At 42.5% G+C, this 25,185-nt stretch overlaps 1 protein-coding gene across 4 annotated transcripts in view; it reads right to left on the reverse strand.

The window, feature by feature from the left end:
• Window positions 1-3,221: 3,221 nt before the first annotated feature.
• The window catches only part of FAM49A (family with sequence similarity 49 member A), a 68,693-nt gene continuing 46,729 nt past the window's right edge, over window positions 3,222-25,185 (reverse strand). For 2 of the 4 annotated variants that reach the window (XM_024198630.3, XM_024198629.3), the window contains 9 exons: window positions 18,911-19,032; window positions 17,718-17,823; window positions 16,630-16,766; window positions 16,468-16,545; window positions 16,054-16,170; window positions 15,888-15,967; window positions 12,223-12,349; window positions 5,433-5,503; window positions 3,222-4,304 (listed from right to left, as the gene is read on the reverse strand). In XM_024198630.3, coding sequence (XP_024054398.2) covers window positions 4,241-4,304; window positions 5,433-5,503; window positions 12,223-12,349; window positions 15,888-15,967; window positions 16,054-16,170; window positions 16,468-16,545; window positions 16,630-16,766; window positions 17,718-17,823; window positions 18,911-19,032 — 902 coding nt within the window. In that variant the 3' untranslated portion in view covers window positions 3,222-4,240. Of the gene's footprint in view, window positions 4,305-5,432; window positions 5,524-12,222; window positions 12,350-15,887; window positions 15,968-16,053; window positions 16,171-16,467; window positions 16,546-16,629; window positions 16,767-17,717; window positions 17,824-18,867; window positions 19,033-25,185 lie in introns of those variants that run through there. The other 2 variants (XM_024198632.3, XM_029912118.1) reach the window with 2 other exon arrangements.

The raw sequence follows: 25,185 nt of genomic DNA on the forward strand, positions 1-25,185 counted from the left end.
GCTTATGCTCCAATACATCTGTTCGTTTATAAGGTGCCACAAGACTCTTTGTTGCTTTTTACAGATCCAGACTAACACAGCTACCCCTCTGATACTCAACTCACTTAAGTTCCTTTGAAAATCCCATCCCAAATCTTTTAAATATATCTTGGTCAATTTAATTGGCATATACAATATGTGGTTTTGAAAAAAAAATGTTTGAATAGTTTCATTTTGCCTTTCCAGCCTCTTTGTTCCAAGGGCAGCAGTTTTAGGGCAAAAGGAGAGATGGAGATGGAAAAATGTACACATTACTGCTTCTATCATGAATTTTCCTCCTCAAAAGAAATTAGCCACCCACATAGATTCAACATGCAGCCTGAATGCACCATACCCTGCCATAGGCAGTGGTAGAAAGTTATAGCCACATGTGTACATTGCCTAGCACAATGGACCCTAACTCTACATTTGGGCACCATATTAAAAATGATTCAATTAAATATTTGAACTTTCTCCAACAACGGTAAGCTATTTAAGACTCTGCATTGCCTCAGAGCTTATGGTAGCCACTTTTTATTTCGTTATAATATAGGATGACATAGTAGTAGTCAAATGTCAAGCAGCTTAATAACAATTAAAAATGTAAGGTAAAAGTTGGAGGCTTTTTCTTGTATAAAGCCCACCACACAGAAAGGTATATTATACACTCCTGGGGCAATTCTGTGCCAAAAAGTTAAAAATTCTTGTTAAAAAAATAAAAATTCTGCATATTTTATTTGTCAAAACAACACTATATAATCATGGCAGTTTCAATTATTTTGGTAATTTATTTCAAAATACCTATCAGCAACTATGTTTAACAATACAGACACAAAAAAATTCCCCAAGAAGTAGAGCGTTAAGGAAACCCTTATGACAACTCAATTCCTGTTTCTCTACCCTCTTCCCCCCCAGAGCCCAGCCGGGGGGCCAGACACTCAACCATTCTTCCCAGAGGCCAGCTGCAGGACCTCCCCCCAACCCAGACTCCTGGAACCTTTGCCCCCAAAGCTCAGCTGTGCCCCCACCCCCCCGACACTTGCACGCACCTCCTACCCCCCCAGAGCCCAGTGATCCACAGGGAGAAACATCCTGATGCTGGGTCCTGGGCTGGAATGGAGTTTCCTGCACGCCGCCTCTTTCCTTCAGGGCATGCTGGGAACTGTAGCTACCAGGAATCCTACAGTTCCCTCCCCCCCACCCTCTCCACAGCAGTGTCTTCTATTTGTGAGCTGGGCTCTGCTGGGTCTAGCGCTCCTTAGTGGCCGCTGGCAGCCCTGAAGCCCATTTCTCGGGGGGGGGGGGGGGGGGGGGAGGGAAGAAAGGAAATTCTGAGCATAATACTAATTTCTGTGCAAATTCTACTTTGCGCAATGGCGCAGAATTTCCCCAAGAGTAATTATATAGGATACATTCAACCAGCAGAGCTATTCAAGTGTTTAACAACTGTAGTATCTGTAATATTACTGGTATAAAAAAGTATAACATTTATAAATTGGGTATATTTGGGGATATTGAATGGAACTTTCAAATGTCAATCCATACCCTCCTTTCTTATTACCCACTGTATAAATACAGACCATCCAAATGCTGTGAATGTACCAAACTTTATTATTTCAAACAAACTTCTGTACAAAATAGCCCCATCACACCAGGCAAAGAAATGCACTGACATTTGCAAACAGCACATGACAACTTTAAGAATGCTTTCAGGTTTACATTTTTCTTTATTACACAGCTCTCCTCTTTTGGCAAGTATTAACTTTAGGAAATTTAGCAAATAAAGAATCTACCAGATCCACTACGACTCTGTAGTCCATTTAGCTGACAATGGTGAAAGTACTTTTTTACATTTGGTAAATATCCCTATATTAAACTGTTTCTGATGACATTTGAGTACTCAGCAGCAGCTGTATAGTAGAGTCAGAAGCATTATTATCTGTACTACATTAGCTTCTAGAGGCCCCAATCAGAATTGAGGCCTCAGAGTAATAAGTGCTGTGTAAATATAAAACAGAAGGCAATCCCTACCCCAAGAGCTTACAAACTAAATACTAGCTAAGAACTGACATTGATAAGTAGCTTTGTAGCAGTGCAGTAGTTTCTAGCGTGCAGCGTTATACCTCCAAAACATGAAAGGGCCACATTTTCTGAAGTACATTCATGAAAACTCCAGTGACTGCACAAAAACTCCAGTATGTATACGGATACACAAATCAGGGTTTATGCATATGCCTTAGAGTTTACATGCAAACGTGTAAGCCAAGCATGCAAAATTTAGTGCATGTTTTTGAAAACGTGATCCTCTCTGCTAGAAAATTCACAGCTGCTGCAGGTCACTCAGACACTCAAAAGAGCACTTTGCTGGTTTTGGCAAAAGACCTCTATTACTTCGACTGGAGAAACTAAGAACAAATGCAACTCAGTGAGGAACTCAACTTCTTGAAAGTTGAAGTCACATTTGAAAACAACGGCTAAGTAAGCAACTGAAACTTCGTTAGTACTTTTTATCAGCCAATACCATGTGAAAACTGAGGAGTTTAATTTTAAGGATGTTTACAAATAGCCCAACTCCCAAACACAGTCAAACCCTCTTTATATCACTCCTGCTCTAATGAGGCCAGGTTTACACTAGAAACTTTTGCTGGTATAATAATGTCAGTTAGGGGTGAGGGTGTCTTTACAATGTTTTTGTATCAGCAGAAGGCTCTAGTACAGACACAGTTATACCAGCAAAAAGGCTTTTTGCCCATTTAAGGTATGTCTACACTACAATAAGAGACCTGCGGCTGGCCCATGTTGTGGGGATTGGGGCTATAAAATTGCAGTGTAGATGTTCAGGCTTGGGTTAGAACCAGTAGCGTAGCTGGGGGGCGGAGGGGGGCTCCCCCACTGAGCACAAGTGGTGCCTTGTCAATTTCCTGGCGCCTTTGTATTCACACAGGGGAGTGATTAAAAAACAAAACAAACAAACACCACGCACCACCTGCTGTGACGCTTTTATTTTACTCACCCGGCGGCGGTCCAGGTCTTCGGAGGTGGGACCTTCACTCGCTCCGCAGGTCTTCAGCAGCGGGTCCTTCAGTGCCGCCGAAGACCCCCGGAGCAAGTTAAGGGCCCGCCGCTGAAGACCTGGAGCGCTGCCGGGTGAGTAAAAGCGCTGCAGCGGGTGGCGCTTTTTTTTTTTTTTTTTTTTTGGTATCGCTCCCCCTGTTCCCTCCACCTGCCTACGCCACTGGTTAGAACCCAGGATTTGGGACCCCGCAAGGGGGGAAGGGTCCTGGGCTCCAACCCAAGACCCAACATCTTCACTGCTATTTTATAGCCTGCAGCCCATGCCCTTTGAGACCGTGTCAGTTGACCTGGGCCAGCTGCAGGTGGTTCATTTCAGTGTAGACAGACCCTTAGATTTCATTTGGGGAACTGGCATAAGCTTTCTAATGTACACAAGGCTTTAGTACTTCCTCATTATTCTCCAAGCTTCAGGCATTAGGCCTAAAAGTATTTTTCTTATTCAGTAATACAAGCTTGTCTGAATCTCAGGATAGTCTTGAACTGCATTTTATAAGTAACTACATTAAACCTGAAACAGGATATTAATTTCTCAACTGTGGAACGGCAAGGGTTACATAATAAACCGAAGAGACACAATGTCGTCTTTGGCAAGAGAATGTGTTGGCTGTTATCAGCCAAGCAAGAATGAGCAGTAGGTGGCCACTTTTCCTTCTGCCTAATACAAAACATGTTGTGTCTCATGCAATGGTGCTGAACATTCAAATGACCTTCATTCCATAAAAATTCAATGGAGATCTTTATGTAAAACTAAATTTCCAACAGCACACTAAAAAAGAAATGAGACAATTTCACTTTTAATTCACATTCAATTTCTCCTGCAAGATTTCCCCCCTAGGGTTTAGTCTTTTTGACCTCCATTTTGTCCTTACTACTGCTTACTTCTGTGAAAGAGGCGGCTTTTTTGGATTAAACAAATACAGACAACAACAGACAGTTATAGATGTAGCTGAAGTAAAATGTAAAAAGATAAGGCCAACATGTAAATGGAGATTGTGCTATATAAAGTCAGTCATGTTATGACTAAAGATTCATAGATTTCAGTGATGTGAAGAACATACACACAAGTATTAACACCAATCTGTATTAAATTATGTAAACATACACATCTTCTGTGATCAATACATAGATCCACTTGTCTCAGAAGGGACTACTGAAGCATAGCTCGAATTTGCTTGGAAGTAGATTCATCATTCAGGTGTTTTGTAGTGAACCTAGGAATTATAAACACAAAGTGAAAGCGTAATATACAAATAATGAACATGAATTAGGATATCCTCAAAGCTTTGTTAGCTGTTCTGCAAATTAATATGAAGTTTTACAAAATGTAGTAGGTTTATGTATATTAAACATGATTTCCTCACTTTCCCTATGGAAAACAAAGCTACTGCTGGGAACATAACTCTAAAATGGAAGGTGTAATTGTATGGTTTGATATTAACACTTTCATAGAAGACAGTCAGTGGTTCCATTATCATTCATCCATTTCATCTCCATTACAAATCTCAAAACAATCTCATTAATTTTGCTAAGAAATAATCAAAATATATTCGGCTCGTTTGGAATCTTCGTTTAGTACACGTGTGCCAAAGGCAGCATGCGAGCTGATTTTCAGTGGCACTCGCACTGCCCGGGTCCTGGCCACCGGTTCGGGGGGCTCTGCATTTTAATTTTAAATGAAGCTTCTTAAACATTTTAAAAACCTTGTTTACTTTACATACAACAACAGTTTAGTTATATATTATAAACTTATAGAAAGAGACCTTCTAAAAATGTTAAAATGTATTACTGGCACGTGAAACCTTAAATTACAGTGAATAAATGAAGACTCGGCACACCACTTCTGAAAGGTTGCCAACCCCTGGTTTAGTACATTTACTTACCTTGGGGTATGTCTACACTACAGGATTAATCCGAATTTAGATAATTCGAATTTGGGAAACAGGTTGTATAAATTCGATTGTGCGCGGCCACACTAAGTACCTTAATTCGGTTTTAAACCACATTAATTCGGTGGTGTGCGGCCACACTACCCCATTAACTTAAACACAGTAATTCGGTGGTGTGCGTCCACACTAACCCTAATTCGAATTAACAAAATCGATTTAGGCTCTACTCCGTTCGTCGAGGTGGAGTACAGAAATCGATTTAAAGGGCCCTTTAATTCGAATTAACTGGCTCTGTAGTGTGGACGGGTGAAGGGTTAATTCGGATTAAGGCAGCTAAATCCGAATTAAAGTCCTAGTGTAGACCAGGCCTTAGATATGTGCATGCCTCCCTGCCCCCTTACCATATAGCCTGAGCACCTCACACCATACTCTTCTCTCTACTCCCATACATACCTGAGAGCATTCAGAAGGCCTTCCACGGTATCAGGAGGCTGTTCCTTTAAAACTTTTATGTACCCCTTCATCTAGAAACAGAAGCATATGACTATTGAACAATATAGAATTTGCAGTATATGAAAACAGATAAAAACCTAACCAATACAGGTCAGCTTTATTTCCAAATATGTCTCATACAGCCAGTGAGCATGAACAGTAAAATGTCATTATATTAACTAATGGGCAAGGGTGGCACCAAAACTTTTCCCAAGAGATTGCTGGCTTGGAGAGAAGAGGAGAGGAGAATTGCCTTCTGCAGAAAACTGACCCTTCATTTGAATAGGCCAGTCTGAAATACTGGAAGTATTCATACTAGGACATGCACTTTACACTTGAAATTAAGATTTGGGTCCCCTTTGCACACACTAAAATCTGACTTGAATATCTCCTGCCAGCCAATTCCTTTTTACTTTGTATCTAGCTACGTACACTGTTATAAACTTGGATTACAATAAAGTGCCAGGCAAATGATCCCCATTCATTTGATAACAGCATTGTGAAACAATCATCATATAGATTAGGAAAGCTACCATATACAACTGGGCTTTTGGCAACATTTCAAGTGTTTTATTTCTGTGGCAGCATGGTCTATTGGGTAAGACACTGGAATCAGGAAACCTGGTCCCACTTCTATCACTGACCTTGAGAAAGTCAATTTGCCTATATGTGCCTCAATTTCCCCACTGTAATATGGAGTCAGTGAAAGAGTCTTTGTAACGTGCTTTGAGATCTACAGATGAAATTATTATGAAAGCTAATATTACTATAAAAAACAGATGCACAAATTTTTTTGAAAGTGGTCAGTTGTTCATATGGGGGAAGGAAAGCTGTTAGGGAAAAAAAAGACAGTTACCTTTTCCATAACTGGTGTTCTTCGAGATGTGTTGCTCCTGTCTATTCCACAATAGGTGTGCGTGCTCGCCACGTGCGGAAGTTTTTTTCCCCCTAGCAGTACCCGTAGGGGAGTGCCCCAGCGACCCCTGGAGTGGCGCCTCCAAGGTGTGGTATAAGGGGCGCTGCGCGCTCAGCCCACCCTCAGTTCCTTCTTGCCAAACAACTCCGACAGAGGGGAAGGAGGGCAGGATGTGGAATAGACATGAACAACACATCTCGAAAAACACCAGTTACGGAAAAGGTAACGGTCTTTTCTTCTTGGAGTGATTGCTCATGTGTATTCCACAATAGGTGATTCCAAACTATATCTGCTGGAGGTGGGAAGGAGTTCACAAACTCTCGGGACGGAGAACGGCCCTGCCAAACCCGGCATCCTCCCTGGTCTGAGAGACAATCGCATAATGTGAGGTGAACGTGTGAACTGAAGACCACATGGCAGCCCTACAAATGTCCTGAATGGGGACATGGGCCAAAAGGGCAGCAGACAAGGACTGCGCCCTAGTCGAGTGCGCCTTCACAATTGGTGGCGCAGGGATTCCCGCCAGGTCACAACAGGTACAGATGCAAGAGGTGATCCAGTCGGAGAGCCGCTGAGTGGAGATCGGCTGACCTTTCACGTGCTCGGCTGAGGCGATGAACAGTTGCGAGGACTTTCTGAACGGCTTAGTCCGCTCCAGGTAAAAAGCCAGAGCCCATCTCACATCCAGCGTGTGGAGGCGGTGCTCCTCACTGGACGCATGGGGCTTGGGGCAGAGGACCGGCAGAAAAATGTCCTGACCCATGTGATAGGCAGAGACCACCTTCGGGAGGAAAGAAGGGTGTGGGCGGAGCTGGACTTTATCTTTATGAAACACCGTGTACGGGGGCTCGGAGGTCGGGGCCCTGAGTTCCAAGACCCACTTAGCCGACGTGATCTCAACCAGGAAGGCCACCTTCCATGAGAGCTGTGACCAGGAGCGCGTGGCTAGCAGCTCAAACGGGGGCCCCATGAGACGAGTCAACAGCAGGTTTAGGTCCCACTGCGGGACTAGGGGCCTAACATATGGGAAGAGACAATCCAACCCCTTAAAGAATAGGCTAGTCATAGCATGGGAGAATACCGTGTGGCCCTGCACCGGCGGATGGAAGGCCGATATGGCTGCCAGGTGCACCTTAATTGACAAGGGCGCCAGGCCCTGGGCTCTAAGGTGAAGGAGGTAGTCCAGAATAAACTGGATTGGGGTGGCCACCGGGGAAACGCCCCACTCGTCCACCCATCTGGAAAACCGAGACCACTTTGCCAAGTAGGCTCGGCGCGGGCCACCTGCTTTCTAGGAGGATGTGCTGAACCCCTTCCGAGCATATTCTTTACTCCCTACCTAACCATCTAGCAGCCAAGCCGTGAGGTGGAGTGCCGCTAGGTTGGGGTGGAGGTGGCGGCCCTGGTCCTGGGAGAGCAGATCCTGGCAGGATGGCAACGGCCACGGGGGATGACCACCAGGCCTGTGAGGGTCCCGTACCAATGCTGCCAGGGCCATGCCGGGGCAATCGGAAGGACCCGGTCCTTGTCCGTCTTTATCTTTTCCAGGACCTTGCCAATCAGTGGGAATGGGGGAAAGGCATAGAGAAACTGGCTTGACCAGGACAGGAGGAAGACATCGGAGATAGCACCCGTCTCAGCCCTCCCCGGAGCAGAACCAGGGACAGCGACGGCTCTGAAAAGGTCTGTGCACCGCCTCTGGGTGGAGAGACCACTTGTGCTGAGAGGAGAAGTCCCTGCTCAAGCGATCCGCCCATGCGTTCCGGGCGCCCGGCAGATGGAAGGCCTGTAGGCAGATGTCGTGGGCTATACAAAAGTCCCACAGCCTGAGGGCTTCGCGGCAGAGGGCAGAGGATTGGGCCCCACCTTGACTGTTGATGTAGAACATCGAGGCCATGTTGTCTGTGAGGACCCTGACCACCTGGCCCTCTGGGTGCGAGTGGAAGGCCATGCACACCAGCCGTACTGCCCTGAGCTCCTTGACATTTATGTGGAAGGTCAGATCCTGTGCCGACTACAGACCTTGGGTCTGAACGTTCCCCACATGGGCCCCCCATTCCAGGTCCGATGCATCGGACACCAGTTTCAGCGATGGGGTCCTGCCTCTGAACCGGAACCGCTGGAGCATATTTCTCGGGGAGGACCACCACCGTAGGGAGGTGATCACTGGCTCGGGCACCGTGAGGACTTTGTCCATCCTGTCCCTGGCCTGGGAGAACTCCGAGGCCAACCAGAGCTGCAGGGACCTTATCCTGAGTCTGGTGTGACGGACCACATACGTGCACGCCGACATGTGACACAAGAACTGGAGGCACGCTCTGGCTGTTGTCACCAGAAACCTTGTGACCATGTCGATGAGCCCCTTCAGGGTCTCAAACCTGTCCAGTGGGAGAGAGGCTCTGGCCGACGAGGCGTCCAGGACCGCCCCGATAAACTTTATGCGTTGTATCGGGACTAATGTGGACTTGGTGTTGTTTACCAACAGGCCCAAAGTGGTGCATGTGGACAGAGGGAGCGCCACGTGATCCCGCACCTGCGACCGGGAGCTGCCCTTGACCAACTAGTCATCCAGATAGGGGAAGATCTGGACCCCCCGGTGCCTGAGGTAGGCCACCACTACCGACATACATTTTGTGAATACCCTGGGGGCAGTGGACAGGCCAAAGGGGAGGACTGTAAATTGGTAGTGTTCCCGCCCCACCATGAAATGGAGGAAGCATCTGTGCCCCTTGAATATATGAATGTGGAAGTACGCGTCCTGCAGATTGAGGGTGGCGTACCAGTCCCCGGGATCCAGGGAGGGAATCATGGAGGCCAGGGAGACCATGCAGAACTTGAGGTTCACCATGTACTGGGTTCAGGCCTCGCTGGTCCAAGATGGGCCTGAGCCCCCCTTCAGCCTTTGGGATAAGGAAATAGCGGGAGTAGTACCCCTTGCCTTTGAACTTCCCCAGTACTGCTTCCCAGGAGCCGCCCACCTCCTGTTCAAGCAGAGCCTCATGCGAGGGTTCCCCCAGGAGGGAAGGGGACAGGGGGGTTGGCGGGGAGGAAGTAAACTGGAGGGTATAGCCCTGGTAGATGGTGTTGATGACCCATCGGTCTGAGGTCAGCCGCGACCACTCCAGGAGAAAAGCACACAACCGATTGGAGAAGGGAAGCTTTATTGAGGGTGGATCCCTGATGAGAACTGGCAGGGAGCCCCACAGATTGAACTCATACTGGCCCAGGAGAGCCTGGTGGTTCGCCACCCATAACTGGAAACTTAAGGACAAATACATTTTCCTTCCAAATGAGTCCAGCCTCCTTGAATCTTTATTTTTCGGGGTAGTGGCTGGTTGGCCCTGCCGTTCCCTGTGGCTGACCGATTCGACCACCAGGGAGTTAGGAGCAGGGTGGGTGTATAAGTATTAATGCCTCTTGGTGGGTACAAAATACTTGTGTTCCGCTCTCTTAGAGATGGGGGCCAATGAGGCAGGGGTTTGCCACAGGGCATTTGAAATTTTCGCCACCCCTTTGTGGAGAGGCAAGGCCACCCTGCCTGGTGCCAAGGAGGACAGTACATTAAACAGGGAGTCCGAGGGCTCCTCCATCTCCTCTGCTTGGAGGTGGAGGCTTGATGCCACCCTTTTTAAGAGTTCTTGGTGGACCCTAAAGTCCTCCTGCGGGACAGAGGGAGGAGGGGCTGTAATCGCCTCATCCGGGGAGGATAAGGAGGCTGGCACAATACTGTGTGTGTCCACTGGAGGGTCCACCACCTGGTCGGTCTCCGGGCACGGTGCCGAGGATGTACGTACCACTTACTCCTTCCTCGGAGGTCTGGTGATGGAGTCCAATGGTCCTTCTGAGGCTCTGGCCACCGAGCAAGCCCACTGAGGGCTGCATCAGCGGCCACGGTGCCCACTGGTACCATTGGGCCGGCCATGGGGCCCGGTGCCACTGCACCTACTGTGGCACCGGCGGAGCTGGCTGTTCGGCCTGGCTAGCCTGGCCCATCAATGGATGACTATGAAGGGAGGCTGGGCTGACATATGACCTACCGCTGTCCCTGGGCCGAGAGGAGCAGCAGTGCTGGGAGTGATGCCGACCACGGGAACGCAATCCTGACGTGGAGGACTGGTACCATTGATAACAGCTGCTCCACGATTGGCTCCGGCGGGTGGACCTGCGATGGTGAGACACCAGCGATCAACGCCCGGGGCTGTGGATGTGGTGCTGTGGTGGGGTCCTGGACAGGAACGACATCGACGTTCGTGCCGTGACCAGCTGCAATAGCCCCTCCGAGACTAGGACCTTTGGCGTCATCTCCCTCGGTCCTGTCGGTGTTCGCTCCTCGAGGCAGAGCGGTGCCGAGAGTCTCGGTCAGATGGAACCCAAACAGACAGCCTGGTGGGTGTTGAGGGTGATCCACGTGGACTTTGCCCTGAACAGTCGCTGGGCGAATGGCGTCGGGAACGTTCCCTTGATCAAGACCATTACCGAGCTGGGGGCGACTGCGGAGATCCCAGCGGCGGCTTGCCTCTGGAGCGCGGGGCTGACATCGGCGGTGCTCCTGGTATTGGCATGGACATAACATCCCGGGCCACCTGCAGGGCCTCCGGTGTGGAGAGCATCCAGGACATCCAGGGAGGCCTGCTCCGAATGGGCTGGGCTACTACGCTCTACTTGAGTCTGAGGCCTAGAGGCCAGTGGGGAACGAGGACTGCCCAACACGTGTCAAGCCTCTGTCCCGGGTTTGCCCTGTGGACGAGGAGCGGTGCCGACTAGTTGATGGCACCGAAGGGTTGCCACGCATCCACACCGCGGTGCCGACTCAGAGCTGCGTGCTGGAGGCGGGATCAGCGCCGATTCCATCAGAGTAGCCCGGAGCCTAATGTCCCTTTATCTCTTGGTCTGAGGCTTAAACGACTTGCAAATCTTGCAGCGATCGCGGAGATGGGTTTCCCCCAAACAGCGTAAACAGTCCACGTGCGGATCACACACTGGCATAGATCGCCAACAAGTGTCACACGACTTAAAACCCAGGGCACGGGACATGCCCCGGCCCGGGCGCGCTAGCTAAACTAAACTAATTAAACTAACTACCTACCTACAGGTACCATACACTGAACGAACAAGCAGTTTTGGGGATGAGCACCCCTTATACCGTGCCATGGAAGCACCACTCCAGGGGTCACTGGGGCGCTTCCCTAGGGGTACTGCTAGGGGAAAAAACTTCTGGCACCGGTGCATGTGGTGAGCACGCACACCTATTGTGGAATACAAATGAGCAATCACTTGAAGAACTTTTTTTCTTTTGTCACTTGCAGTTTAGTTTTGTTGAAGCTTAGCTGTTTAACTGATTGTAGATTTAAGTTTGTCAAAAGCACCTTGGATAAATAGGTAGGCACTTTTTTCTGTATGTATGCAAGACATTAAAGGTTGATTTCACTTCATGACTATGTTCACCTAAACTTAAGCTAAAACCTCTCAGTCAGCATTAAACAGATAAACTTTAGGCTTAGTTTGGGTCTCAGCCAAAATAGTAACCACACAAAATAGCTGGTTATTTAGATTAGAATCATGTCCAAAAAGTGAGAGTTTTAGAACTGACAAATTACAAGGTTAGTTTATCCCAGAATGTCGACACTGCAATTTTACTGTAATAGAACAGCTAGTAAAGCAACAGAACTGGCTTCATACAAGACAAATGAGCACTAATGTCTGATACAAGATTCAAAAACAATTGAAAATGATTTGTATAAAAACCTAAACTTCTATGGAAGAAATCTATAGACAAATATTTTGCAAATGTACAGAGCATTAAAAAAAAAAATCTTCCTTGTAAATTATGCTTACGTCAATCTTTGATGTCTTAGAAAAAGCTCCCACAGGATGAACATGATCATAGAGAATAATAACGCCCACCATTACTCTCATGCAGAACATAAGAGTCTTTTCACTGGTGAACCGACTTCTGTATTCTCTGGAAAATAAATTAAAAAAAAAATTCTTGACTGATTCTGCATAGCACAATTTTATTCTTTCATGTGTTTCACATGAGAACTTTATTCTCAAACTAGAGTATTAGTGCACGGAAATCCCAAATCTGATATAATAGCATTAAAAGTGTAAATCAATAAGCTTTTAAGGAAACCAACACCAGTAATGATCCTTGAATCAACTTGGCAGTTTAGAGAGAGAGAGAGAGAGAGAGAGAGAGAGAGAGAGAGAGAGAGAGAAAAAAAAAAAAGTCAGAAAACAACTGATGGTACAGTAAAATCGTCCACTACCTCTTCAAAGATCATATTATCGCCTCTATCAAAGCATGAATTTTAGACATTTACTGGAGGTCTCCACATATATGGAAGGTTATAAAGGTTGACAATGCTCATTATTCACTATTAGAACACCAAAACAATAGGAACTCACAGTAAGGCTACTTCTGTTTAAATATGAGTAGTGAACAGGTAACATTCCTACCAAGATTTTATTTGCCTTTTAAATGGTAGCCTCAGTATGTGGATGGCAAAGTTAAACAGTCACTACAACAGTTACTCCTTGAAATCATCATCAGGGAGGTGAAAAATGAATTGAGCAGAAAAGAGGCCTGAGACTAGTCTGTGTTATATTTCTCAACTACCTTCCTACATCAGAGGTTCAGATTAACTCCTTTATTGTTTTAATTGACAACTTTTCTGCTGATTTCTTAAATGAAAGTCAGCAATAGGAGAATGATGAACCTTGTTAATTTCCAAAAACTAGAAGCTGTACTTTACACTTCCTTTACTTTGAATTCCTGAACTCTATTTTCTCTTGTTTAAATAATGTAGTAACAATAATAGCATATAATCAAACAGGCTATGAGCACTTATATCTGGAAATGTCTGATAACTATTCAGTTGTCTCCTTTATGATTTAAAAAACAATGTTAAAATTATGCTTTTTACAAAGTTTTTAGGTGGTATTTTCAAAAGCAATCAGCATTTGCCTAACTCTGCTTCATATAAGTTTTACCACTGACTTCATTGGAAGCAGACAGGACAAAGCTGTGCAATTCTGAAAAATGTCCCATTCCTTATTTTATTGTCTTTAAAAAAAACCAGTTTTTTTAAATGTGGATGGCAATACAATCTCTTGCAAACAATAACTGTAGTCAATCTAGGGATAGGCATATTATCAGTGAAAACATCTGCTCCTGACCCCGAGTGGCCAGCAAACACAAACCAAACACCCCTTTAAGCTTATCAACTGGAATTCCATTACACCTATTAGCCACTCTAACTGAATGATTTTAATTCCTTAAATTTTCCTTAATTATGCTATCTTTTTGTAAGCGCATGGGCCTACATTTTGAAAGGCGAATGATTAAGGTGTCAAGATGGGTAAAAAAAATTTGATGCACTCAAAATAAAGAAGCGGATGCTTAACACTTATGTAAATCAGCTTCCTATCAGATGTCAAGATGGACAACCAAAAATTGAATCACCCAAAATAAGTCACTTTTCATTGCTCTCTTCTGAACGAAGAACAAGTTTAACTGTAATTTCTAGAGCATCTTTTTTAGAAAAAACATCCAATATCTTGATTTAAAAATTGTCAGTGATGGAGAATCCACCACAACCCTTGGTAATAACCCTTAGCTAAGATTAAGGGTCACTAATATATGAAATATGGAGCAGAGGGAGGATGAATTTAAAAAGGTCACCAGATTTTTTTCACCATCAGTAAGAATAAAATATTGTATCTTACATTTTATCATATTTAAGGCTTTGTTAATTCAATTCCTAGGACGATGATAATTTTTAGTATGTCATAGCTCCTGGAATGTTAGGGTAAATGAGAGTTCACTGGAGATGTACTACTACTACCTTCTTTGACCTTCAATATCTCCTCCCCTCCTCCCACCATCTGTTTAGAAGCATCATGCCAGGACATTTTAGAACTGGTAGATAAACTGCAGCAGAAGCCATAACAGTAAGTAAAATTAAGGGATTCCTTTCATAAAGATGGATTGTACAAAATAACTAAAACTAGACTACAATTAAAAAAAGCCAAAAAACAAACAGTGGCTTCCTCATTACACAATCTTTAGCTTATTTTATTTAAAGAAATCCCTTGGACCCAGTAAAATTATGTAATAGTCCCTTTCTAAAGGAGTAAGGGCATTTGAGTTAAAGGTAAAGACAATATAGTCTACGTTCCTTTTGTCATTTTAGTATACTCTCCCTCTGTTATTGTCTGCTGAGTACAGAAACCGAGCAGAGGGATTCTCGGATACCAACTCCTTATATGGCTTTAGGCATTTTCTTTTGCAGCCACACTTTCCCAATGTGAAAATATTAATCTAGGAGATCACAGCTGTATTATGAGGACTGAATTAACGTTTGCAGAACATTGGACACATGTACTCCTTGCTAACGTACAACGGGGTCCTGTTCTTGGGAAATAAATCAGTTATTCTGTTACTTACATCCCTCTCTTCTACAATGGGGACACTGATAGTATTTGATGTTTATATTGTGGTAATGCCTAGAGGACAAAACCCATCGTACTAGGCACTGTACAAGCATATAATGAGAAGATGGCCTCTACCTCCAAGAGTTTCCTTAATCTGAATAGGAAATGGATACAAACAAATTGGGAAGGGAGCACGGAGTAACAAATGACTATGATGAACTTGGTAAGCCATGGTCATAACACAGCAGTTTTTGTAGGCATCGAAGCAGAGGAGCATTTTGACGTTTCTTTTTTTGTTGCAGTTCTAACTATTTAGATAAACTTTATATATAAACTGTTGCAGTGAAGGCAGATTTGGCCAAACATCACAACTGAGTGTAAACTCTCTCCATTGGCTGGTTTACAGCAAAACAGAGATTAAATTTAAACAAGTTCCCTGATCAATAAAATATATACTTCTCCAGAACATCCAGTATTTTCAGAAACAAAAAAACAAAAACCCTCACCACCACCCAAAAAGACTATCTTTGTTCCCACCAGTTTGTCTATAAAAATGACATAGCTCAGATTGAAGTATCTGGTTTTGTGATATCAACTACAGGAAGATTACCTCATGTACAATTGTTTGGGGATCTTCTAAGAAATTAGACCCCCAATCCAGCAAAGCACAGAGTATGTGCATAGCTTTATGGATGCAAGTAGTCCCACTGAAGTCTATGTACCAATTCTAACACTCTTCTGAATCAGAGCCTTATGCTGTGAACCTCCCTGGGCAAAACTGTTAATTTATTAATGAAAAATATTCATACTAGTCAAGATAGGAGGCATGACTTCTTATGTTAGTTCTTTGCCTACTCATAAGTCTCATATGTATGCCTTAAATTAAAATATCTATCTTAGATTTTTATAGAGCAACTACCAGGCTGGTTGTTCTATAAAAACCTAAGATATTAGAAAGATATTTTAATTTAAGGCATACATACTAGACTTAGTTTGCAAAAACTGCTCACATGCTAGATGGCTACTTAAACAGACCAAAAAAAAAGATTGAACTGATAACTTACGGTGTTTCCAACATGACTTTACATACACTGGCCATAGTACTTAAACAGTCTGTTGTATTCTCAATCGGTAGGGTCTTGTTCTAGAAAAGTTAAACACAACCATGATCATTAAACCAACTTGTACAACTAAATATTAAGATTTTTTGCACTATTTTCTATCACTTACTTCTGATACAAAGTGTGTTGTGGCACTGCTGAGTGTTTTCAGCATTGGTGTGGCTTCTGCATAAAATAGAGACATTCTGTTGGCCATTTCATTATTTACTTCATTCTCAATGTCTATCTGATGAAAATATGAAAAAAAAGTAGTTAATAAATGACACTCCTTTCAAAATGTTACCAGCAGGGAGAAACAGATCAACTGCATACTCACTGGTGAGCCGTTATTTACATGAGTAGTCCCATTGCGGTCAATGGTACAACTTGTCTGATTAACTGCTCACCAATGTAAGGAGTTGACAATATGGTCTTTAATGTAGGCAGCTTGTAAACCAATGCAAAAAACATTACCACCAGGGGTGGGAACGCACATCCATAAACTCCAGAGTGGAAACAAAATGTCCAAGTTCCATTTACTTACATGCATATTGTTTATTCTGTTGCGATTTATTGTCCGTCTGTAGTAACTGAAGTCATTTTGAATGGCTGGATTTCTCATCTTAATGGATAAAAAGAATCAGTATTCAACACACTTCAAAATGCAAGGAAATGTTTCAGTGTATATTTAAAAAATATTTCTAACCTTAAGTTCATCAAAGCGGAGAGTAAAATGTAAGATTTCTGCAAACTCCTTGGCTAGAGCCTGTTCTCGTTCCAGGTGTTGAGTTGGAGTATAGGGTGGACAGGTCAATGATTCCAATAAGCTCTGTAGTGCTTTCTCTAAGGAAGATAAAAATCACACAAAATATTGTATAGTAAGTCATGGCTTCTGCATTTTTGACACAATGTCAATTTGTACCTTGATGCTTTATGCCATATGTATAGCTATTTTTGTAACAAACTTGATTTCTAAATAAGAATTTGTCAAGAAGAAAGGCCCTCTGTAACCTGCGGAGCCCTAAGGACATAATTAATAATTGTCCATAGGATTCTAAAATGAGGAATGGGGGCGGGGGGTGTGTGTCAAAAAACAAACAAAACAAACAAAAAACCTGGCTCCTCACTCTCTGCCATCACTCCCAGTTCTTCACATCATCCTGTTCTTCTCTCTCAAAAGAGACCTTCCACATCCCTAATTCTTTGACTGTCCTTCCCCCCTGTGGTCACCCCGCTCCACTTCAATATGAAGATGCTTCTGGGACCTCTGCCAAAAAGAATCCACCCTTCGTCACCGATGCCACTGGAGTCCAACATGAGGATTGCAAATGCAGAGTGAGGGACCTGGCAATACAGGATGCAGGGATAATCTCCTACAAAGGCTTTGGGAGGGGAAAGCTCAGCCAGGTGGACCTGAAGGTTGTCTATACTTGTTCCCCATTCCACTCAGGAGTCCTAACCCAGACCCTCTTTCCCAGCTCTCCCTTAGCTCAGGAAATTGACCAGTACTGATAGTGAAAACATACTCAAGGGCTGGCCAGAACCCTAAATGTTAAAGCATATGGCTTCGTGCTGCTTTTAATAAATTCCCAAAATTACATCAGGATAAATTTATGTTCAGATCTGTGCAAATAGAACCTACAGGCTTCCCAGAAGAGAGAAATCTAGGCACTGTGGTCAAATTAATAGTACAACGTTTTACTGTGAAACTTTCTAAGCTTTCAGAAAAAGAGAAGCTTTGTATATCTGTATATGAAAAAATTATCGGTTAAACCAAATATATGAGGCACTCACCTAGTCTGAGTGAAAACTCATAAAACTGCTTCAGCCTCAGAACCAGAGGACACACTGAATTCCAAGCTTTTTCTTGAAGTTGGATATCATTTGGGTTTTGTATTGCCTGCAATGACAATATTACTGTAAATATATATGACACTGGAGTAAAGAACCAGGCTTTTGTAGATGTATAGATATAGGAAGATTGCCAGTATGGTAGTTTTTAAAATATTTCTTGAAAAAAATCTAGAACAATTGTAAGAAAAAAAGATGTTGAATGAGGAAAAAAAAAAAGCCAAAAATACAAGGTCAAGGGCTTTTTAAAAAACAGCAAACCAAAAATATCAAGGCATCTGTTTCAGCTGTGATAGAAACAACAACATTTAATGCAGTCCTGGGAACTATTTTAAAACTATTCATTTGAAGTGCAGCACCCACATACAGGAGCATGCTTCAGAATCATCTTTTAGGTCAAAGTATCCATAGCAGAAACATTAACAGAGGCCATTTGTACTACACTCACACTGAAAAGGGTTTACAGGGTCAAAGCTTGGTCCCTTCACAGTGAATGGGAGTTCTGTCATTACTTTAGTAGTAGGTTTCGGCTGTTAAGTGACCAATTGCTCTTACTAATGATAATCATGAAGATCTTGTATCAGAGAGACCGAGACACCTATCTTGGCAAATGCCCTAGGTTAAGTGAGAGCTAAAGCTGACAGATACAATTCTGAATGCTAGCAGATAATTATAGCAATTCAGAAGCTTTCCCTTAGACGATCACATGTAGAATTGTAATTGCAGTGTATTTTTATGGTGTCATTTGACAGTCTTACATAGAACAGAAACTATTTTGCATTTTTCTTATGTTTACAGTGCCTTAACGATATTGAAATATTTTTCTAAATATGGATGTTGATTTTTCCCCCCATAAAGGTACATAAAATGTGTTTTCCGAGAACCAAAGTACAGTATTTAATTGTATTAATATTAAGATGTTTAAATGAAACACCACTGACAGTACTGAACCTATCACTGAAAGAGTTAATGTAATTTAATTCTAAATATCTACTGTATTTTATAAGTACAGTTTTACTGAGTACTTTTAATATAAATAACTTTTGTGAACTGTCTGGCATGCAAAGTAGAAATAAATACTGCAGGCTATTACTTGATGTTTCTTCAAGAGAAATGTCATTGCTATATTATCATACATCTCTTATTTCTTGTCCAGCTCCTTTGTAAGCCTGAAGGTCTGCAAGCAAGCTTTCAGAATCCTGTAAAACTGCATTGATCTGATTCCATACCTCCCTTTCTCCATCTGTAGGCTGTGCATCTAAGAAACATAAAAAGCAAATACACGTCACATTAGAAATGAAATATGAATGTCAACATAATTCAGTTCCATTTATGGAGTTAACTCCAATTGGATCAGTCATAATTGATTCTGATTTTATTCTGGTACGACTCCACTAACTTCAAATAAGTTATTCCTTTACATCAAAGAAAGAAAGAAAGAAAGATCAGAATCAGGCTCTGATCCAAAGCTGATTCAAGTCAATTCTCGTTAATTTTGGTGGGCTTTAGATCAGAACCAGTGTCTTTGCTCAATTCTCCCCCCACTCCTCAAGTCAGTACACTCAAATGTTCAAAATATTTAGAGAGACAAGGTGGGTGAGGTAATCTCTCTTATTGGACCAACTTCTGTCGAAGAGAGAGAGACAAGCTTTCAAGCTTACACTTGAATAACAGCTCTTCATGTGTAAGCTCGAGAACTTGTCTCTCACCAACAGAAGTTGGTCCAATAAGTGATATACCCTCATCCAACTTGTCTCTCTTCCATGCTGAGACTGACAAGGCTACAACAACATTGCATAGAAAAAAGTTAGAGGTATTTTTCAGAAGTAAATAAATTAGAAACTAGGACAACCTAACTGTGCTTAACTGAAAGTTTCCTTTCTTTGAGTAATAAGGTCCACAAATCCATTACAATGGCTACTTCAGCCTCCTTGCAGCTTGAGGGTAGAACCAGATCTGTCTGTCCCGGGCAACAGGAAACAGCCCCATCCATGAAATTCCCTCTATTTAGGACAACCGTGACAGCCCATATAATTCACTTCTACTTTCCTAACTTAATACAAGACTTTAATTAATTAAAACTGTATTAAGTGAAAGAAACATATTTTGTTCAGAGTTACAAGCATTTCAGAGTTATGAACAACCTCCATTCCCAAGGTGTTTGTAACTCTGAGGTTCTACTGTAAAAGTCTGAACACAGCCAAGAGAGCCAACAAGTGCCCATGCTAGATACAACTGCCCTCAGTGACACATCACCATCACTTGAAACACCTGCATCTGAAGTCTGGTTGCCTATACGCTCACTGGTTATCACTGAACTGAACTGAAAGTTCACTGCATCTCTCTTGGAGGAAAATAAAATACACAGGAAAGTGGGACCTTCTTCACCAGTTTCAAGTGATGCTTGCCTAATATGAATTGCCAGCACTACCAACTGGTAAATCCCGTATCAAAGCCTCCAAAGTGGCCGGCTTTGCCTTTTACAACCTCCACCAGCAAATTGTCATGAGGAAGGTGGAAAACAACTAGTGTAACCCCTTGAGAGAAAATACTTTGTCAGACCCATTACAGATAGAGAGGGAGCTGCAAGGATGTTGTTATTCAACAACTAGTCATGAACAAGACAATGGTAATCATTTACCCTGTCTGTAAGAGCAGCCTCTTTGAGGTACTCCTCAAAATGCCTACCATGGGGTCCTAATGGTCTCTGAAGCAGAAGGGACAATCCAGGCCATTTTCCTACGAACAGTGGAGTCAGATGTTCCTGGGAAGAAATCATTGTGTCTCCTCCTTCTTCACAGAGGGGAAAAAAACCCAACTTGCCCTCAGTTTCCCCAGGGTCTAACATCCCTGATTCAAATGATCTGTTCCAGACCATGCAGTTGCTGGAAATGTAGCAACTGCCAGGTATGCATCAACATTAGCTGTGCAAAAAGCACTGTCAGGCAGTGCCTTGCTTATCCATCAAATATACAAAGGATTGTCTCTGTGATGAAGCTGGTGCAATTACCTGGGATATCACTAAAATTATACGTCATGAGGACGATATAAAGCCAATCAATATATCCCGCTGTCCCTAAGAATTTGCGATGTGGACCAAAGGCATTGAAGTTAATGAGGCTGGGCTAATGTGAGGTCTTGGGTGGCCTCTTCAGGGAGTTGAAAATGAAGCCAAACGAAAGTTAAAATGTCTCCTCTTGAAGCAGACCAATCTTGGCATGTCACTAAGTGAGGCATCATATCTGCCAAAAGCATCACACCTGTCTGGCTTTGACGGACCCGAACATTAAGGGAGCATAATGCCTTGAAGGCATTGCTTTGAGCCTATCTTGTCAGCACTGCCCCTTGCTACATAGCTCATCACCCAGCACTGATAATACAGAGAACAGCATAGAATGAAAGATATACTATGTATGCTGTAGTCATGTCTTAAAATCACAGCAACATTGTTTCTACACCCTCATTTATCAAAAGCAATTAGACAAAAGGTATTTTATGACCTTGAATACCCCTCTCCCCCAGCATTACTTGTTACAGCAAATACTATACTTAAGAGGACTCCAAACACCATTAAATGCAATGAATTTTTTTCCAAAAAGTATTAGGTAGAGATGCTAATCTCTCCATGGTTAAGATTTAAACAAAATTTCCTTATAAACTAGATTGAGTTTCCTACCTTCTAAATTAGTCAAAATGAAACCAAGCCACCTGAAATTTCATGAGTATGATCATGTGCAAGGAATTTTTTTTTTTGATGTTTTCAGCAAAGGCATTTCATGGATGTGTTTACAAAAAAGTAAGGCAGTGGTTTCACTTTTTCTGGCTCCAACTCCAAATGCAGCTTTCGCTTCTAAACTTGTTGGTCTTGGCAAGGACCAATGCACCTTTGGTGAGGATTTTTTTTTTTTTTTTTTTGGAAAGGTGAAGGAACACTTAAGGGAGAAATTATAGCTACTTAAAAGCACTTTTATGTATGTTAAAGGAACTTGCATGCCTGTTTTTTCAGAGTCTAGGAAGTTCACAACACCCGCATGCCAACTTCTTGAACTTAAAGCAGCCCGGGTACTTCCACTGAGCAGAAGTACCCAATAGGCCACTAAGGGAGTATCAACCTCATAACCCACATTACTTCCTGGATGCACTGCACTTGCAAAGCAACAGAACCTGGGATTCATGGGAGAACTGCATTCCTCAGTGTGAAGTTGCAAAAGTGGATGCCTAGGCAAAGGGCCTGGTCAATCTCGTTCATCATCCGCATGCTCTCAGGCCTTCACTGTGCAGATCTGAGGGGAATAGGAGGAGCATAAGTTCTAAGAACTTAAGACAGTTGGAACATGACATACTATAGATATCTACTACTTCCAACGGTTGATGCGTCTATTCGTGTTTTAACAGGAAACTTGATTCTCCATCCGGAAGTTGCAAATGCTTTGAGCAATGGAGCTGACAATATCTGATTTCACAGTGAAGTTGCTAGCCAGCCTGAAGAGGGGATCCTTGGAAGCTTTATGACTATTTCTGCAAATTGTAATTAGCTGACAATCAATCTAACTGAGACCCAATAACTTTTCTAATTGAATTGAATTCAAGCTCCACTGTTTTCTTGCTCTGAAATCACTGGGATATGAATAAAAAGTGTCTTGGATATCATTTTCAGACTCTAGTGTCTCAAATTAGGCACATAAATTCCCATTTAGGCAGCTAGTCAGCCAGCTTGATTTTGAAAAATGCTAAACACCCACAACTATAATTGGCCTGGAAGAAAAAAAAACCAGGTTGATTACTTAGGTGCCTAAATACAGACCTGAGACAATCTAGTTTGAAAGAATTGGTCTTAGGTTTAGCATCTCTTGGGAATAAAATGGTTATTTGTACTAACAGCCCCAAATTCTCTGGTCTGTCGTTCCAAAGTTCATCATAATTTTTGAAAGCCACCTGAATAGAAATGAGAACAAATATTGGCCAATAGTTCAAAAATGGAATGTCAAGTTCTGTAGGATACTATTTAACTTACATTCAGTTCCAAGTGGTTTTGGAAGTGCCCCTGCTTTTAGAAAGTGAAAGGTATTTTGGGGGGGGGGGGAAGAGAGAAGAGAAGTAGTACATGGAAGAGAAGAACTGCTCAAGAAAAAAAACTTCCAAAATAACTTGTGAGGCTGCTATAAAACAGAACTCCTTCAAAGTTCAAAATGGACTGTTTTTGTTGCTTTAAAGAAAACGCTAAAGTATTCCCAGCAAGATATTTTTTTCTGCTTTCTTTGTACCCCTGAAAAAGGGCCTCCATGGGCAGCAATAAACTGTGGCAGTAAATCCTTTAAGAGAAAGAGAAAATTCAGCGCCTGCTGAGAACAGCCTCAGGTACTCAGGATTCAGTCTACTAGCCATTAATTTAAACATGGTCAGACCCAAACAGTACAATGCCCCTTGAATTAACAAAATGCACATCATGGAATTCACCATAAGTGCTAATGAAAGTTTTCATTAGTTGTGATGCCTAAGATTCACATGACCAATTGGGAGTTATTAAGATTCTGTCTCTGTATCATTTACTCTATCAACGCAAAATTTGATGGGGTAAGGGGAAGAAGTATAGGAGGTGTCTAATCAATCCAAATCCAAACCTGTTTGAATGAAAATGCCTGCATCACCAATGCCTCGTGCTTCAAGAAGAATGCTCATTTGTTTTATTGTTGTAAGTAAAGTAAGATTATACTGGTAGTCCTTTATCAAAGTGATATGGCTTACGTTTATCTGGTCTGCATCCTACTCTTACAGAAGGGCTTTTGAAATTATTTTCCCCCCCACCCCCCCACTCACAGGAGATAAGACTTGCTTCCCGAAGTGGGATATCATTTGCTGGAGAGACTGTCTTGAGCACTGTTATTTGGTTTCAAGTCTGGAGTGAAAGAAGATGATGGAAGCTGCTGAATCTACTCAGCTGTTATATTGAGATATGTGCTGTGATTAACAGCTTTGATTTTTGCCTGTCTAGTTTTTGTTTTTTTTTTTTTAAATTTGTCTAGGTTCTTATGGCACTGATCACCACAGTACCTGCCCAACTCAGGAAAACTACTCCTGTGTACACAGAACTCCCTTTGCTTGCAAGACAATATTACAGAAAAGTATAATGGCAATTTTAAAGTATTACCTCCTTAGCTCTTACTTCCATCTCCAGCTCAGAAGTATACATTCTTGTCAAGATAATGCAGGAAAACATCAGAAGAAAAAACTACACTGATCACATAGCTGGTTACATGAAAAAAAATTATTAGAGAGGTAAAGGATTTTTCTGTACCCGAAATCCCTAAGCACCATAGATGAAATGTAAGAAAATGGAGCTGGTCAACATTTTTGAAATTGATGAAATTTCAAGATTTGGATAAAGAAAAAGTTGAGAGGATTGTCATCCTTCTCACCTATTTTTCAGCCAACAGTAGAGCTAGTCAAAATTTTACAAATTTTGAATTAAAAAGGTGTGTGTGTGTCTGAATTTTCACACAAATATTCAAGAGTCCCCAGCTCATTTTTTCAAATTGCCCTAGTAAGAAAGTCAAGAATTTTATGTCAAAAGAGTTTGAAACACATAAGGACAAAAAGATGAAAAGTGCAGGCTGGTGACAGTTGTTTGAGACAAAAGTGAGATCCTTCAACTGATGAAAAGAAAGAGCAGTTGGAAGTAGATTGGGGTCTTATGTATTGCTAATTGAAAATTACATAGTAGGATTTTTCAAATCCTAAAGTGAAGATGTCCTGCTATTAATCTGTATCAAATTATAGAATTACTGGTCAACCCAGTAATAACAGCTATGGAGAATCAGCATTTAACAAACATGTAACATGCTACTTTGCTGGGAGAAGATAGTGCAGCTCATCCCTACAGCCAGCTACCTAAACCTATGGACAGTTCACATGAAGGGTGGAGAGTAAAGAACCATGCTGATCTTTGGCTTCTCTTCCCACTCAGATCTCTTACCCTGTCTCCTCACCACTTTTGACCAATATTTGCACATGTAACCTCTGTTTAGAAGCGGAGAGGGTGGGGCAATCATGTGGGTCATAGTTATATTTACTTTCAAAAAGATTGGTTTGCCAAAGAAATCATTAGGGCTTGCAATCCAGTGTGACATTTTGCATCCATGACAGGAAGGGATAGGTCATCTCATGTACCCACCCACTCTTCAGCTGACATATCCCAAGGGCTAGTGAAGAATTGCAAGATAAATTACAAAGATATATATTTCTGAGTTGATGCAGAGATTACATTTTGAAATTTCAGCATGTAGTTATGAAGAAAAAGAGTACAGTGTCCTGCTAAGTCACAAAATGCAGTAAACAGAATTTGCTGTCCCCAAACACCATTTTTCTTTAAAGTAACATTCTCCAGAGTGCGTTCCCAAATCAGAGTGCTGTA

The sequence above is a fragment of the Terrapene carolina genome, unplaced genomic scaffold (assembly GCF_002925995.2).
Source record: "Terrapene carolina triunguis isolate 2854851 unplaced genomic scaffold, T_m_triunguis-2.0 Scaffold42, whole genome shotgun sequence".
NCBI classification, from domain to species: Eukaryota; Metazoa; Chordata; order Testudines; family Emydidae; genus Terrapene; species Terrapene triunguis.